The sequence below is a fragment of the Colias eurytheme genome, chromosome 17 (genome assembly GCF_061535395.1).
Source record: "Colias eurytheme isolate Ceu_HAF_F1 chromosome 17, ilColEury1 Martin Lab GWU primary, whole genome shotgun sequence".
Classification (NCBI taxonomy): Eukaryota; Metazoa; Arthropoda; class Insecta; order Lepidoptera; family Pieridae; genus Colias; species Colias eurytheme.
Window position 1 is genome coordinate 10153298 of NC_142996.1, and position 17790 is coordinate 10171087.

Consider the following 17790-nt stretch of genomic DNA (forward strand, 5'->3'; position numbering starts at 1 on the left):
AGTAAACTGCAATCGTGTTATGAGAAAGCACCAGTGTCAGGACTGTCTGTTCTCGATATGTCATCAGTGCGTCTCTATTAATTTTTTACATCCAGGCTTGGCGAACAGTGACCTGGAGCCTACAACTTTCTTCGCGCCTAACACAATAATCAACTGCCTCTGTCAGTTTGCTTTCTTTCACGATCACATTACTAGACCATCGTGTTCCAAGACGGCCACCGAGGGCCCAAAACTTACTCCGGATCCGGTAAGAGAAAATCATGTCACAAACTTGCGTTGTGACTTGTGCGACACGATCTTAATAATCAAACATTCGCTCGTTGGAAACACTGACTGCATGTTAACAAGGTGGAGTGGTGTAAACAGCAGCAATGAAAAAAAGTTCCATGCGTATCTTATAGATTATTTGAAACCATTCACGAAGAGGAGGCTATGTTTGGAAGAGTTGTACACTTGCAACTACAACTGCTGCCTATTTTTCCATCGCTGTAACGAATAAAGTTTCAAATCAAATCGTGATTCTTCCTGCTGTCAACGTGGTTACAGCATCACAGTATCAGGCAAGTATAGTGTATGCACGTTATATGATTTTTAAAGTGAAACTTTTATTACATCGTCTCAAACTTTTTGGTCTGTGTAGCGCATGTCGCGTGTATCGCGGCTGCCGAGTAGGTATACCTACTCGGCAGCCGACCCTCACGCGACATGCGCTACACAAAGCAGTGTTCGGAACCGTTCGAACAGTTTCACTTTTACCGTGGTTTCATAAAACCACACAACATTTTTTTTTTGTGTGGTGTCTCAATGTTAGCCAGAAGGGCTTCTACATTTTAACGCGGACGCGTGGGTGAACTGAAGGTTCACCCTGGTAGCGACATGCACAAGGGCGTTCCCCCTGGACGGGGATCTCGAACCTCGGCTTGGGCTGTCGCTTGAGTGGAGGAGGCCAGAAGGGCCCTAATCGGACGGGATATGAATTTTCGATTTCAATCTTCTAGTGTTAAATATTAAAGAAAAGAAACACTTACTTATGAAACAGTATTGGCAGAATATTTTTGTAATGTAGCGATTCTTGTAGCGGTTTGACTCTAGTACACTTTGAAATGCTACGGTCATGCAGTGTTGTACTCTTTGTAAGTAACGAATACTCTCTACACGTGATTATTGAATTACCGTAGAAAAATTGCTAATAGTTGTTTGTATAGACTAGACGTGTAAGTGTTTTCAAAATGTGTTTGTGGTAGTATATTAACGAAATAAATGCTTTGATTGATATCCATTTCGTTTCTGTTCAGTAGGTGAGCGAGTTTCATCAGTGTAGAGCGTACTCTAAATGAAAGAAGTAAGACGTATATGAAGCAAGCCAAGTAAACGAACAGTTAGTAAATCTCAAGACGTAACGATTATAAAACTGCTGCAATGTAATGCGGTTTTCTTTCCGCAATCGTTCTACTCTTGACCATTTAGTAATCACCCACGGGCTGTTCGGTCAACTGGTATCCGTCCTCCAGCAATCTTATCATCCATTGCTATTCAGGTAGTCTTCCAGAGCTTAAGGACCGAGTGTAAACTTGCCACAATAGGACCTGAGGGTCATTCATATTCCCGCCCGAAACTCGTACGAGGATTCTTACATACTAAAAATATAAAAGAAAACTTACCAATATATACATAACACAAAACTATGTAAATTTACAAATATATATAATAAATACAAGTAATATTTACAAAATAAACACCTCTGACTACGAAAAAAATAATTAAAATTAAATAAGCTTTAGAAACACTCCCTCCAACTTCGAAGTTTCCCGCGCTTTTCCCTTTGGCCGTCTTCTTGTAAAACGTCATTTGATGACAGAAATCAGAATAACTCAATAGGTAAAAGAGGTAAAATCAAGGTAAAATATAACGGGTAACACAGATATATACTCTTTGGTTCATTCTCCCTCTACGACTCTTTGCGACAGATCCACAGTGTAGAGGTGTAGACAGAGAAACCAAGAAACTTCTCTGTCTACGGCGCGGGTCAACCGTCAAACTGTTTGACCCGCGCCTACGAATTACGATCCACAGAGCAAGTAATATAGGTAGACAGATCTTTGAAAGTGTTGCGTGGTGCAGTTGAAATTTTTCCCTAGTATGCAATAATTTTATTTAATCAATTTAAATAACTCAACTACCTACCTAATATATAAAAAAGAGTATATTGTGTGCCGAGCACACGTGTCTCAGAAGTGTAACTTCTATATCAAGATTCAAAAATACCAAAATCAATGCCACCCATGACGCGGACCCGGACGTGACGGTTTACTCTCAATAATTACGCGATTAAGTTATGATTAACTTCATCGCTCGTGCACGAATATTATAATATATTGACGGTCGTCGTATGCAATATATGCATATACGACGACCACGACATTGCTCTTAGACCACGACTGCATCAAGTTATGAACTGCTCAAAATAGAAAGTACATAATCTGTGGTGGATTCTCTAGTATAATATGTAGTCTATGGGTGGATTCATATTCTCTGTAATATGTATATAGTCTGTGATTCATATGTGATCTGACACTTGACAGAATTGGACTGTGGTTGGTGGAGTTGGTTTTGGAATTGCGGTGTGTTTTGTGTTTGTTTAAAAACAATAACTAAAATCAATACATTTAAAAATGCCAGAGTTAGAAATAAAACGAAAAGCTGATGAATACTCGGTTGTGCCAGCAAAAAAGACACGCCATGAAATATCTGTTGCCGGTACTAGAGAAAAAGCTGTGGTTACTGCGACGGTAATTTGATTTTGGTATTTTAAAGTGTAATGTTTCTCATGGTTACAAAACACAATCAGCAACCTCTTTCTTTAGATTTCTTTATTAAAAGAGTCGCTAAACATTTGTAACTGTCCATATTTTTTATCCTTTTTAGGTTCCACGAACATCTAATCTGTACGCGCCGATTATGTTACTAGAAGGTCATCAAGGCGAGATATTCACAGCTAAATTCCATCCAGAGGGCAAGCATCTCGCCTCTGCAGGATTTGACAGACAAATCTGTAAGTAACACAGTTCTCTAAGCAACTATATAACTGAGTAAGATTAATTTACAACTATCTACATTCTTCATCTTGCACTTATAAATTGTACGATTATTTAACTGCTTTAATTACAATTTGCCAAAAATCTAGTAATCTAAATATTAACAGATTATAATATAATCTACTAGATTTCCGCCTGCGGCTTCGCCCGCGTTTTCAAAGAAAAACTCGCATGTTCCCGTTCCCGTGGAATTTCCGGGATAAAACCTATCCTATGTGTTAATCCAAGTTACCCTCTATATGTGTGCTAAATTTCATTTAAATCCATTCAGTAGTTTTTACGTGAAAGAGTAACAAACATCCATACATACAAATCTTTCCTCTTTATAATATTAGTATAGATTTGTATTCAATTTCAGTTCTATGGAATGTTTACGGCCAATGTGAGAATGTGATGGTGATGAAGGGGCACACGGGCGCGATCATGGAGCTGTGCTTCTCTCCAGACGGCGCCCACATGTACTCATGTGCGACGGACAACACTGTAGCCGTGTGGGACGTTCCCACGGGGACCAGGATCAAAAAGCTCAAGGGACATGCAAACTTTGTTAACTCTGTTTCAGGTTTGTTTCAAATAGTTAGAGCTAGCGCGCACGAGCAACTTTGTCTCCGCAACTATTTTGTCTCTCCCGCCTATGGGCTAGTATGAAAGTGCGCGCACGTAGCGACGCAACTCTTCATACAAATTGATGGGAGAAACAAAATAGTTGCGGAGACAAAGTTGCTCGTGCGCGCTAGCTCTTAAAGTACAGATACAAAGCCAATAAAAAAAGCAACTAGAACAAGAAACTAGATTTAGTTTTGCATTGTTAATCTATACTAATATTATAAAGCTGAAGAGTTTGTTTGTTTGTTTGAACGCGCTAATCTCGGGAACTACTGGGCCGATTTGAAAAATTCTTTCGGTGTTAGATAGCTCATTTATCGAGAAAGGCTATAGGCTTTATATCATCACGCTAGCAGTGAAACCGTGCAGAGCAGCTAGTTTATTTATAAAATTTGTCTTGAGAGATATAAAATTGTAATTATTTGTTACGAAATTGTGTTTAAATATAATTATATACATTGCATAATCCAGCCTGTTCATGTTACAAAGTTAGGCAGTCATATAAAAGTGATAAAGGTAAAACCATTATCACCCTATTGTTTATAGTTTAAACTTTAAATGAATAACTGACAGACTAAATAACATATATCAACAAATGGAGCTCACATAATTAAAATCTTATGAATCATAATTTTTGAAGTGAAAACTTCTTTAGCGGCGTTGAGCACTTTTTCTGTAATGGGTATAAAATCTTAAACTCGCGTCAGGACACGTGACCTGATCGAAAAAGCGTAAGACGGATACCATTCCAAAATATCAAACATGCTCAACATTAATAATCAAGTTTTCACTTCTGCCGGCACCTGGAGTGCAACCCGTCTTTTTTTTATTAATTTTAGGGGCAAGAAGAGGACCAGAACTTCTAGTGTCAGCTTCAGATGACAATACAATAAAATTGTGGGATGCAAGAAAACGCAACCCCATCGCATCACTAGATAGTTCATACCCAGTTACATCAGTTTTGTTCAATGATACAGCCGAGAAAATCATATCTGGAGGACTCGATAATGTTATTAAAGTGTGGGATATTAGAACTAAATCGGTATCTTATAAGATTAAAGGACACACTGATACAGTTACAGGTGAGGATTTTTGTTATAGTATCTATACTAATATTTTAAAGCTGAAGAGTTTGTTTGTTTGTTTGAATGTGCTAATCTCGGAACTACTGGTCCGATTTGAAAAATTCTTTCGGTGTTAGATAGCCCATTTATCGAGGAAGGTTATAGGCTATATTTCATCACGCTACGGGCAACAGGAGTGGAGCCACGGGTGTGAAACCGCGCGGAGCAGCTAGTATGTATTTACTATGTAATATGTGTAATGTCTAAGTTTGGCTAATAATGCTTGAAACAAAATGGGAACACCGGGAAAATCAGATAGTCATTTAATCAATAAAATTTTCTAAATATCTATACAGCATTCCTGCTATTTCGTGTTACAAATACAAAAATTTTGTTTTGAAATTTACAATTTTTTTTAAACCATGCGCAATTTACTTAATTATATACACTACATAGTACCCATGGTATTAATGAATTGATGGAAGATGGTAATCCATTGATATGAACATAATAGTAACTACAGAGTTTCTGGCTAGATCTTCTAGTGCAGCTCTTAATGTAGAAACTGCTCTCCGCACCAATGACCTATTATAAAGGCGAAAGTTTGTAAGTATGGATGTTTGTTACTCTTTCACGTAAAAACTACTGAACCGATTACAATGAAATTTAGCACACATATAGAGGGTAACTTGGATTAACACATAGGATAGGTTTTATCCCGGAAATCCCACGGGAACGGGAACTATGCGGGTTTTCCTTTGAAAACGCGGGCGGAAATCTAGTAAATTATAAATTTTCCGTATTTTGACGATTCAAAAACGACACTAAAGGAAGTTTAGTTTGATAAATATTAAATTTTATGTATTTACAGGTATGGCGCTATCATACGACGGTTCGTACCTACTATCCAACTCAATGGATAACACATTAAGGATATGGGATGTAAGGCCATTCGCACCTTCGGAGAGATGTGTAAAACTCATGTCGGGACATCAGCATAACTTTGAGAAGAACTTATTGCGGTGTGCCTGGTCTCCCGATGGTTCTAAGGTTATTTTTTTTGCTATTTATTTATTTATTTATTGATTTGGTCAACCAACATTTGTTTACAATGATTCTTAAATATAATTATTATTGGTATAGTGATAAAAAAAAATTGTAATGGTATAAACTATAAAGTCAGGTAATTGCCTGACTAGTGTGGACGACCGCGAAGTAATCTGTTTTATACGTGAAATTAATTAGGCGCGCGGCTTATAAACGATTACGTCTTGAATTATACAAATCTGATCACTAGTTCATGAGTTATGAATGCTTTAAACGTCTTTATCACTTGAAGAAGTAAAAAGAGGCAAAAAATTGGTTTGTTGACTTCAATTCAAAGGAAAACCCGCATAGTTCCCGTTCCCGTGGGATTTCCGGGATACACCTTTCCTATGTGTTAATCCAAGTTACCCTCTATATGTGTGCTAAATTTCATTGTAATCGGTTCAGAAGAATTTGAGTCAAAGAGTAACAAAGACACACACACACATCCTCACAAACTTTCGCATTTATAATATTAGTAGGGCTAGCTGCGCTTCGCGGTTTCACGCGCGTGGCTCCGCTCCTGTTGGTCTTAGCGAGATGATATTATAGCCTATAAGCCTTCCTCGATAAATGGGCAGAAAGAATTTTTCAAATCGGACCAGTAGTTCCCGAGATTAGCGCGTTCAAACAAACAAACTCTTCAGCTTTATAATATTAGTATAGATTAGTTAAGGAAGGGCTTATATACTATTTCTCGATCTTCTGCTATGACTGATATTTCAATTAACTCTTTCTCTGTATTATTATTAGCCATTTACTGATATTACTTAAACAGAACATATACAGATCTTGTATAACCAGCCAAGTGTAGATTGAACCTAACATAAAGAATAAATCGTCCTTAAAAATGCGTTCTAATATTCAAACTCAAACTCAAACATTCATTTATTCAATTAGACTACTATTTAGTAGCAATTTCGAATCGTCATTACCTAGTATTTTTAACATTTACCACCGATTCGGAAAGCAGTATCTATGGAGAAGAAACGGCAAGAAACTCCATAGTTGCTCTTTTAAAATCATGTCAATATTACATAATATTATGTAATTTATATTAAATACTAGAGGTCCGCCCCGGCTTCGCCCGTGGTACATATTTCGCAATAAAAGGTAGCCTATGTCCTTTCTCGGGTATCAAAATATCTCCATACCAAATTTCATGCAAATTGGTTCAGTAGTTAAGGCGTGATTGAGTAACAGACAGACAGACAGAGTTACTTTCGCATTTATAATATTAGTATAGATTATATGTTACTAGCGACCCGCCCCGGCTTCGCACGGGTGCAATGCTGATACTAAATACACTACAGAAAAACTTTTAACGTTGTATATAAAAACATAGCGGCCCGGCCGGCCGGTACCGCTGCAAACGGTACGTCCCGCAATTTTTAAATCTGTAATATCTTCGAAAATATTCACTTAAATCATACGGTGTAAAGGGCTATATAGATCTATATTAAATGAACAATGTATTCAATGTATTTAATTGGTTATGGATTAATGCTGTATTGGTTTAAATCGCTTCGAAAATTAGCCATTATTTGACGTAAAAAGTAAATGACAAAAAAAAGTTATTGTGGGTAATCCATAAGAGATATACATATGCCATCGCGGACTTTTCTGTAGACCTTTTCAATGTGTACAATACTTAGTACATTATTTTGATAAAACTCGTAGGGTTCAGCCTGCGTTTGCAATGTAAGCGGAAAAAATGTAATTATTTACGACATCACATTAGAAACCTCAAAAATAACAGTACTTCTCCACTATTTAATGGATGTTATTATACATATAAACCTTCCTCTTGAATCACTCTATCTATTAAAAAAAACCGCATCAAAATCCGTTGTGTAGTTTCAAAGATTTAAGCGTACAAAGGGACATAGGGAAATAGGGACAGAGAATGCGACTTTGTTTTATACTATGTAGTGATTATTCCAGGTAGCAGCGGGTTCAGCAGATAGATTCCTATATATTTGGGACACAACATCGCGACGGGTGTTGTACAAACTGCCCGGTCACAACGGTGCAGTCAACGATGTCAACTTCCATAGAAATGAGCCCATCGTCCTGTCTGCGTCTAGTGATAAACAAATATATTTGGGAGAAATCGATAATTAGAATAAATACATATTTTTATCAAGTGTTTGCCTTTCATTTTTTGTATCAGGTGAATGATTTTTAGAAAAATTGGTTAAAATTGGATTACTTTATTACTAGCTTTCCATCCGCGTTTTAAACTAAAAAACACGCTTTTTGCAAATTGAAAAATGGAATAATTTTATCAAATTAGTGTATTGTCATCGGTCCTCAATAAATGTTTAAAGTGGGTCAAAATCACGCCCAAAGAAGTCGGTTACAAACAAACATACAGGTGAAGCTAATAAAAAGTGTGTAAAAACCCCGCATAGTTCAGGTTCCCGTGGGATTTCCGGGATGAAACCTATCCTATGTGTTAATCCAAGTTACCCCCTGTGTGCTAAATTTCATAGTTATCAGTTTAGTAGTATTTGTGTGAAAGAGTAACAAACATACACATACACACCCATCCTGACAAACTTTCGCATTTATAATATTAGTAGGAAGTAGGATAGGATTATCAACATACCTTTTTTTAGAAACCAGTCCAGAAAAAAAAATTGAAAGTAGAGATTAGGTGAAATCTGAAGATATTTAAAAAACCAAGTTCAAATACTAGAAGAATATAAAATTATTAAGTGGATAGTGGACCAGTCAAAGACAAAATTATGTTAATTAGTTAATTTATTAATAATCTTATTTAAACACATAAACTATGAGGTGGAGGTAATTCCGGTATGAAACCTAATTTGAACTCTGCACTGTTAAAAGCGTCTAAATCACTCCGAGACAAGTCTTCAATTTTGCTATAAACATTGCTATCGTCAACAGGCTGTTGCTGAAAAGCGTTCTTCGAAACACCAAACACATCATTTTGCTGAAATACATTTGAAGTTTGATTTTGTTGTACACCAAATGGATTCTGTTGTTGATTGTTCGAAAACACATTTTGTTGTGATTGGTTGATTGCAAACACGTTCTGTGGATTTGTTGCAAATACATTCTGTTGTTGATTTGGCGCGAAAACGCTTTGTTGTTGATTTGTAGCAAAAACACTCTGTGGGTTTGTTGCAAATACATTCTGTTGTTGATTTGTCGCGAAAACATTTTGTTGTTGTTGATTTGTTGCAAAAACACTTTGTTGTTGCTGTTGTGGTGGTCCAAAACTGTTTTGAGTGGCTTGTGCGAAAATTGATTTTGCTGTTGTTTCTTGTGGTTGCGTTTGGAATATATTTGACGGTTGTGAAGGGCCAAATATGTTCTGACGTGCTTGAGCAAAAATTGACTGTGGATTCGTGGTTTGTTGACTGAATGTGCTTTGATTTGCTTTATTGCTGAACACACCAGCTTGTTGGTTTTTAAAGGGATCTTGTTGTACTGCACTGCGGAATATTGAAGTAGCGTTAGAACCAAAACCTTGGTTACCAGATCCAAAAGGAGATGATACTGCTTCCCCATTGTACAAGCTTCTTAAAATCTTAATTATTTGAGCCGACGGTTGTACTAATTGTTCATACTTCTGTCTTGTTTCTTTAAATAAATTGTTCATATATGTGACCTGTAAATGAAATTATTAAACATTATTTATTTACACAGTAATGCATCTGTGTGTAAAAATAGTATTGAAGGACTTGATATTAGTTTGTAGGATTATCAAAGTAACATCTGTCCTATTTGTAATTTACATTTTCCACACACAAAGATTTTACCTTATCAGTTACTAGTGGTCCGCCCCGGCTTCGCCCGTGGTACATATTTCGCAATAAAAGGTCGCCTATGTCCTTTCTCAGGTATCAAAATATCTCCATACCAAATTTCATGCAAATTGGTTCAGTAGTTTAGGCGTGATTCAGTAACAGACAGACAGACAGAGTTACTTTCGCATTTATAATATTAGTATGGATGTTTACAACAAGAATTAAATGTTAATGGAAATAAATTCAACTTATTGTTGCCTCAAGTCTACTCACCGCTTGATCTAAGGTATTACTAGATTTAGCTTCGTAAATAATCAATCTAGCCTCTTCTTGCGACAAGTCTGCAATACCGGGAAAGCATGCTTTTTCTTTATATGGTGAATAACAACTCAATATCCACTGTCCTCCCTTAAGTGCCGCTTGTATATCTTGGTGTACTTGATTGATTAACTGTTCATCTGTTATTGTATTGCTTGCTGGTGCTTGCTGCTGATTTGAACCTGCTGTAAGTTAAAAATAAAATGTTAACTCTTTTAGTTTTAACTATATCCAAATCTAATGGTAATAATTCGGGTAATACAAATTACAAATGTTATTCCCCAGATAGTTATAATGTAAGGGTAATGTTTACTCACCATGGTAGGTGTATTTCGAACTATAAACATGTTCATATCTGCAATTTTGTCCATAACGACAACAACCTTGTTGAAAATATTTACAAATAACCATTTTCCTTGATTGTATTTGTTCTTCTTAAATATTTACATCATTTCTATGATTTCCCGTATTACATCAGGGTATTGATGTGTATCAAAATTAAAAAATCACAACATGTAGGTATTTGAAAATTGCAGTATTTGTAGTTTTAAAAACCGACGAGGAAACTGGAGGAAACATCAAAGTCAAAAGTCAAATAAGATGACAACTCACAACTGTCAGGATTGAGGATTGTTTTGCCGTGTAAAAATACTCATAAAAATAAGATCTATACTAATATTATAAAGCTGAAGAGTTTGTTTGTTTGAACGCGCTAATCTCGGGAACTACTGGTCCGATTTGATAAATTATTTCCATGTCAGATAGCCCATTTATCGAGGAAGGCTATAGACATCTTACATCACGCTAAGACCAACAGAAGCAGAGTCACGCGGGTGAAACCTCGGAGCGCAGCTAGTATTTTATATATTAATCGAAATTATGTACATGTTAATTGTCAGTATGTGAATGCCTTGCATTGTGTAAAAAAAAATACAAAACTAAAAAAATATTTCAAATGTCAATGTCAAGTTGCCAACTGTCAAGTGTCAAGATATTATGAATTATGATCAAATTTCAAAACAATACTCTCAAATAATTTTTTAAAATAATTAGAAAACATGGAATTTAGAGAAAATGTGTACTCATAACATAATGTCGAAATTACAGCTATCATTGGCTATTATCAAGCCTCACGCAGTAAAAAATCCAGTCGCCCTTTCATACATAAGAAACGTTATAAAAAATAAATTTGTTGTGATTGAAACGAAAAGAGTTTTCCTGGATCAAGAAACTGCCGGTAACTTCTACATAGAACATGCGGGGAAGTTTTTCTTCAACCGGCTTGTAACTTTCATGTCTAGGTAATGTTTATCCTACTACTATTATAAAGGCGAAAGTTTGTAAGTATGAAGGTATGGATGTTTGTTACTCTTTCACGTAAAAACTACTGAACCGATTACAACGAAATTTAGCACACATATAGAGGGTAACTTGGATTAACACATAGGATAGGTTTTATCCCGGAAATCCCACGGAAACCGGAACTATGCGAGACATCACGCTAAGACCAAACAGAAGCAGAGTCACGCGGGCGAAGCCGCGGGCGGAAATCTAGTTCTAAATAATTACACCCTAGCAGAAATTTATGTACTCTAGAAAAATCTTAATATTTTGGATGCTTATAAAATTACAGATTATACCTTATTCGACTAATATTACCAAATTTGAACCACCTACATGAAGAGAATGTAACTATTTTTTTCATTCATGTGTTGTAGAAAATTCTTAATTTAGGATAAGTTGTAACTAACATTATATTGTATCTAATGATCTCTTAATACTAAAAAATAATAATAAATTTTAACATTTTCAGTGGTTATATAGATTTGCATATAATCGGGCATACAAATGCTATAGAACTGTGGAGAAAGATGCTAGGTCCAACCAAAGTTTACAAAGCACAATTTGAAGATCCAACCTCTTTGAGAGGCATGTTTGGGATATCTGATACTAGGAATGTTGCTCATGGCTCAGGTATAAATAATTTATTATTTTACTAGCGGTCCGCCCCGGCTTCGCCCGTGGTACATATTTACGTTTTCTCTACATAAAAACCATCCTCGTACTTCAAGGAATATAATAAAAAAAGAATTATTGAAATCGGTTCAGCCGTTCTCGAGTTATGCGCTTACCAACACATTTTGCGATTCATTTTTATATATAAGAAAGAAGATATGAGTTACTGTATATATTAAAATTGTATATTTAAATTTTAAACTTTTAACAATACCTATGTAATAAGAAGTGTAGCTGGTATTAGTACAGACATATATACTTTTTAATAACTTTAAATACTTACTCCTTTATTAGTACATAAACCAAAGTATTTTTCTTATCTTTAAAATAGTTTTTATTATTGCCAGATATAAATAAGAAATAGACATTAATTGGTGTCCCGGCTAGCCCATGTTAAAAGCAATTTAAAATATAGCCTATGTTACTTGTTGATAATGAAGCTTCCTATTACTGAAAAAAACATTAAAATCTGTTCAGTACTTTTGGAGCCTATTTGTATTGAATAGGCCATTATTTGTATTGAACATTGAATTATTTGTATTGAATAGGCAAAAAAATATTTCCTCTATAATATTAATATAGATTTTCTTACCATTGAAAGACATAATAAAATGCATTTTTCCCAAATTATTATTTTTTATAATTTTAATGATAACAAACCTAATTATTCCAGATTCACCAACATCAGCAGAGAGGGAAATCAAATTTTTCTTTCCTGAATTCTCCTTCTACGAATGGCACACAAACAAAGAAGAGTTCTACAGAAAAGGGCCCATTATATTTAATAGGCATTTATTTCAGCATGTTAGAAAACTGTAAACTTTGTTATGTACTAATTTAATTAGTATAATGTTTGTTTAATTTTATTCATATTGAATTATAGTCTTTGTTTTAATTATTGCATATTATTTATCGATATTTAATGTCAAAGAAACACAACTGATATTTATTTTGATTTTTATGTTTTTTGCTAATGCATTCAAGATAATTTATAAATAGCTACTAATACTAGCTTCCGCCCGCGTGGTGTTTTGATAAAAGGTAGCCTATGTTCTTTCTCAGGGTCTAAAGATTGTCTGTGCCAAATTTTATCAAAATCGGTTGAGAGGTTTAATCGGGAAAGCGTAACAGACAGACAGACAGAGTTACTTTCGCATTATAATATTAGTAGGGATTGAATATTCGTAAGAAAGAAGAGCAGGAACAAAGTGGCGGATTTCGAACCCGCGTCTTTCTCTTTACCAGTGATGCCTAACAGTATCTATTTCTAAATTAAGATACCAAAATTTCATCAAATCAATTAAGTACATATTTATACTAGCTTACCGCCCGCTTTGCCAAAAACCTAATAAATTATATACCTACTAATACATTCCTCTTGAATCACTCTATCTATTAAAAAAAACCGCATCAAAATATGTTGGGTAGTTTTAAAGATTTAAGCATACAAAGGGACATAGGGACAGAGAAAGCTCCTTTGTTTTATACTACCTATGTAGTGATTTGCTTTCGGATTCTCTTATGTCTTAAAAACGACTCTTATTTTGTAATCTAAGAAAACGACTCACAGGAAGTAAGCTTAGAAAAATCCACAACTTTTTAAAGCTTATGTCAACCTAGTTTGTTATAACAGGTTAAAAAAAATGAATAGTCTGTGCCTAGTATAGTCCTATATTATCTCTGGTCTATACAATTAGTTGAGTAGTTCTCACTTCTCAAATGTATCTAAGTGAAGTCCCATGTCCCCTAGTGGGATATGGGGCAGATGCATTATACATCTGTTTCACTGATCGATTTTCTTTAGGGACAAGTAGGTGATCAGCCTTCTGTGTCCTACCAGACCGAGACATTTTCTTTTTCTTCGTCTCCACCGGGAATCGAACCCAGGACCCCTCGGTGTTACGCTCACGCGTCAACCACTGTACCAAGGAGGCGGAAATGTATCAAGTGTGTAAAAATCAAGTCTTTTCTCATATAAAATTACTATAACTTCTCAATGTTGCTATAGCTATCTATATAATTACTAGTGGTCCGCCCCGGCTTCGCCCGTGGTACCTACATGTTTAAACTATCCTATCTCTCAAGTTGGATCGAACTGTACATGGTGTGCGAATTTTATTATAATTGGTTAAGTGGTTTAGGAGTCCATTGAGGACGAACATTGTGACACGAGATTTATATATATTAAGATAGCTTCAGGTGTTGAAATATTTAAGGCAGGATTACGATGCATTGCTTATAAAGCTAGTTTTGGTGAGATTGATAAAAAAATCATTTTGGAAACAAATATATATTAAATTTCCAAAAGTTATAGACACTGTAAATCATACAAACATTAATTCACGTCATTATATTAGTTACAGGAACATAACATACATTAATTAATTAAAACTAAAATACAATAATTACGACACTACATAGCAACAAATAATTTGACTATTTCTCTTATTAAAACTAGTAATTTTAAATACTGGACGGTATTATTTAGGAATCATTTGTGATATTAATTAAAAATCTATGATACATAAAATTTAGACATTTTACAGTTAATTCAAAATATTAACTTCATTTTACAGGAAAATTTTATATAATTTAAAAAATTTTACAGGTACAAAATATAAAAGGCAAGAATTGTAGGTCCACATTCTACAATTGAGTTTAACTCAATCCAAATTCCAAGTTATTAAAAATTTACCATAAAAAAATTAGCTAGCCTTTTTCGCATCAAGTATAAAGAAATATTGAAAATACATACATAAATTACTAACAGTAAATTATGATCAGAAATATGTGCATTCTAGGCATTTGTCATCATTATAATCTAAAACATTCTTCACCATATTTATGTTACAATCTTCTCTTCACATTAATTTTTTTTTATGTTGCAGTAACATCACAAAAATTTATCAACCAGACAAAGTGTAACAAATCGTCAATCATCAATCATTTATAAAAACTACAAGTTATTCTCCAATTTTGACAAACACTTTTGGCCGAGAGAACACCTTGATGCCTTCCTCGAGTTTCGCTAGTTGCTTCTCGAGTTCCATTTTTCGATTTCGCATCCTTAACGTATCTGTTTTCACTGGCATTTTGTTTAACTCGCTCACCAGTTCCGCAAAACCTGTGGAATATGTATATTATACATATGTTGAGTTTTTTATATAACTAGCGGCCCACCCTGGCTTTGCCTGTGGTACATATTTACGTTTTCTTTACATAAGAACCATTGTCGTACTTCAAGGAATATAATAAAAAAATAATTTTCGAAATCGGTTCAGCCGTTCACACGTGATGCCGTGACATCGTGGAACGGGTTTCATTTTTATAAATATAGATGAATTGAATTTTTTTTTTGAGCATAAGATTGTTATGTACTTAATAATAACACTGCCTTTTTAACTCACTAAATGAAAATTTTCATTTATTAAATAGTATTTTATTTGCTGCTAAAGAATATTTAAAACTAATTTGTAAAACTATTACACATATCAAAAAGATATAAACAGTGGACCTAATTTAAACAATATCCTTAAAGCTCTCTTGGATTCGTACGAATAATAAGCAAAATTTGGAAAATCCAAAAGTGCACGCCTCATAATTTTTTTTAATAAATATTTATTAATTATTATTTTTGTTTATTTAATAACAATTAAACCACATCGAATCAGACCCTGAAAAATGAAAGGGTTCTATTCCTGAGCATACTCAAGCGTAAGAGAAAAAAAAAGACTCGATTAGTAAAGTATTTCGGTCGCTATCGTGTTAACAAGAAAAAGGATCCGCACATACAGACACACGGACGTCCAAGACAGAACTTTTTAAAACTGTTTTTTAACTAGTTTAAATAACAAAAATGACATCAAAAATATCATGAACGTTAAAAATAGTGTTTTTTCTTAATATGTGTGTGTATGTATTATCTTACAAGTGCAATGTATGATACATAAAGACATTTTAAGTTTGAAAAATCAGATGTTTTGCGCGAAGTGACAGTAGTACCCACCTCAACGCTTCGCTTATGAGGCGTGCAATACTTATTGAAGTGAAACTTCTTTATCGGGGTTGGAAAAAAATTTAGTGTAACATTTTTTCGTTGGTTCCCTACCACGCGTGATTCGACGTATTTCTGTAAAGTTGCATATAGTAAATTATTTTTTGAAAAATAAGGCCATAAAGAAGTTTCACTTCTTACTTGTGTACACTAGTACGCGCACACATTTTTTTCGAAACATGAAAATACTCACTATTCCGCAGCATTCGCAAAGTCTCTCGCTTCTCACTATCTGGCAGTGTGACATGACCCGGGGGACATACAATGTGATCGTCATCTGCTTTCGCTCCCTCTAGCTCCTTGGCTTCTTGCTCTTTGCGTTCTCGGAGATAACGAGGTAGTACTCCTTTTTGGTATCCTGGAATTTTAATTTATTAAATCAGATTTATGTAATTTATAATTTTTTTTATTTGTTGCACATGTTTTGAGGACACTGGTATTAAGTTTAAGTAGAAAGAAAGAATAAAAAATATAAAAAATATCAACCTGAAGGTAAATATGGGTCTTTATCTTTCTTTTCCAAAATAGAATTCAATCGACTCCTATTTCTTTCTTCCATTAAATCATCACCAGCCCGCCTGGGTGTGTGTGTCACTGGTGATAAGCTTTTGTGACGACCAGAGTCTCCGCTCGCCTTTATTTTAGTTTCACTGTCTTCTTCCCTATTGTACAACATCGTTAGTTTGGCACTTTCGAGCCGTTGCGAGAGATTGCTTTCAATTGTCTGACAGCCTATATCCCGCAACCTTCCTGATGATTCAGTTGATTTCACCTCATCATCTGATTGGTCTTCTGGTACATTAGATTGTCTTTGCTCTTTTCGCTTTAAAAATTCCGCCATATCGCCTTTCTTTATTCTTACATCTGGGAGCTTTTTACGGCCACCCAAGGCACTTGTTTTGCCAATATTGAGTATCACCTTCCCACTCTTACTAGATGGAGAGGATTTGACTTGACCTAACGTGTTCGAAGCCGCAAGGGAACTCGAAAAGCGTGGAGGATGCCCGCTTTTTAATGTATACTTTGGATCTTTAGGTGATTTGCCTTGTATAAACTTTAATTGTTTCATGTTTTCTCTAATGAAGTTCTTTTTTTGCTCCTTTTCTGTAAACAATAAACAAAACATTAGATGATGTATTTGATAATTTACCAATAAATACAGTTTCATTATAACTTTGTCAGCGAAACTTACTTTTCATTTAAATTAGGATGGCTATGAGTTGAATAAGTAAAATTCAGTGTAGTTATTTCATATAAAAACAATACTTACTGGGTTCTGGAAAAATTCCTTTCAAAGTGTACATTGTCCTCAAAAAACAGAAATTAATATCAGAAAATATACACTCATCATTTAGAGTTCTTTACACACAAATTATACACTATAAATGTAATTTCCTTTCATTTTGCAAAACAAATAACTGAAGATTAATAATTTCGAAAATCTAGCAATATGCATTCGGTTTTTGTCACTTTTATTTTCAAACATATGTCAACCGTTTACTTCATAGACAATAATGTTTTTGGTTTTGTTTCTGGCCACATAGTGTTCAAATTAGAGTTAAAATAATGTTGATATTAATTATTTTTATTATTTAAATCGTAAAGTTATCTATTATCAGAACAGAATTACAAAAAACCTGACGACTATACACTACACCTACAGAACGTTATCTTGTTATTATGTAAATCATTCAACTAGAACTTAGATAATAATAGATAAGCCCTATAAAAATATTGTCTAATGCGGGAACAAGGCGGGAACTAAAACATTT

The 17790-nt window shown here is 34.6% G+C and overlaps 4 protein-coding genes across 5 annotated transcripts in view; 2 read left to right on the plus strand and 2 right to left on the minus strand.

Annotated features, from left to right (window-relative positions):
* LOC149901461 (U5 small nuclear ribonucleoprotein 40 kDa protein) overlaps positions 1-7998 on the plus strand; it is a 46133-nt gene extending 38135 nt beyond the window's left edge. Inside the window, exons 1-6 of one of the 2 annotated variants that reach the window (XM_090111860.1) lie at positions 2564-2789; positions 2926-3052; positions 3454-3657; positions 4541-4783; positions 5637-5815; positions 7796-7998. In XM_090111860.1, the coding sequence (XP_089967986.1) occupies positions 2673-2789; positions 2926-3052; positions 3454-3657; positions 4541-4783; positions 5637-5815; positions 7796-7975 (1050 nt within the window). In that variant the 5' untranslated portion in view covers positions 2564-2672 and the 3' untranslated portion in view covers positions 7976-7998. Of the gene's footprint in view, positions 1-2563; positions 2790-2925; positions 3053-3453; positions 3658-4540; positions 4784-5636; positions 5816-7795 lie in introns of those variants that run through there. The other variant, XM_090111861.1, reaches the window with a different exon arrangement.
* A 628-nt stretch (positions 7999-8626) lies between these two features.
* On the minus strand, positions 8627-10502 carry LOC149901464 (uncharacterized). Its single transcript, XM_090111633.1, has 3 exons — positions 10266-10502; positions 9904-10133; positions 8627-9491 (listed from the first exon to the last, which is right to left on the minus strand). The coding sequence occupies exons 1-3, from the start codon at positions 10357-10359 to the stop codon at positions 8634-8636; spliced, it is 1182 nt and encodes a 393-aa protein (XP_089967759.1). The 5' UTR covers positions 10360-10502; the 3' UTR covers positions 8627-8633.
* A 452-nt stretch (positions 10503-10954) lies between these two features.
* LOC149901465 (nucleoside diphosphate kinase 6, mitochondrial-like) lies at positions 10955-12859 on the plus strand. Its single transcript, XM_090111921.1, has 3 exons — positions 10955-11249; positions 11762-11922; positions 12638-12859. Exons 1-3 carry the CDS (start codon positions 11023-11025, stop codon positions 12781-12783), a joined length of 534 nt encoding a protein of 177 aa, XP_089968047.1. The 5' UTR covers positions 10955-11022; the 3' UTR covers positions 12784-12859.
* Positions 12860-14319: 1460 nt separating this feature from the next.
* On the minus strand, positions 14320-17671 carry LOC149901466 (uncharacterized). The gene is made up of 4 exons (XM_090111720.1): positions 17289-17671; positions 16505-17122; positions 16212-16376; positions 14320-15088 (listed from the first exon to the last, which is right to left on the minus strand). Exons 1-4 carry the CDS (start codon positions 17320-17322, stop codon positions 14928-14930), a joined length of 978 nt encoding a protein of 325 aa, XP_089967846.1. The 5' UTR covers positions 17323-17671; the 3' UTR covers positions 14320-14927.
* Positions 17672-17790: the final 119 nt, after the last annotated feature.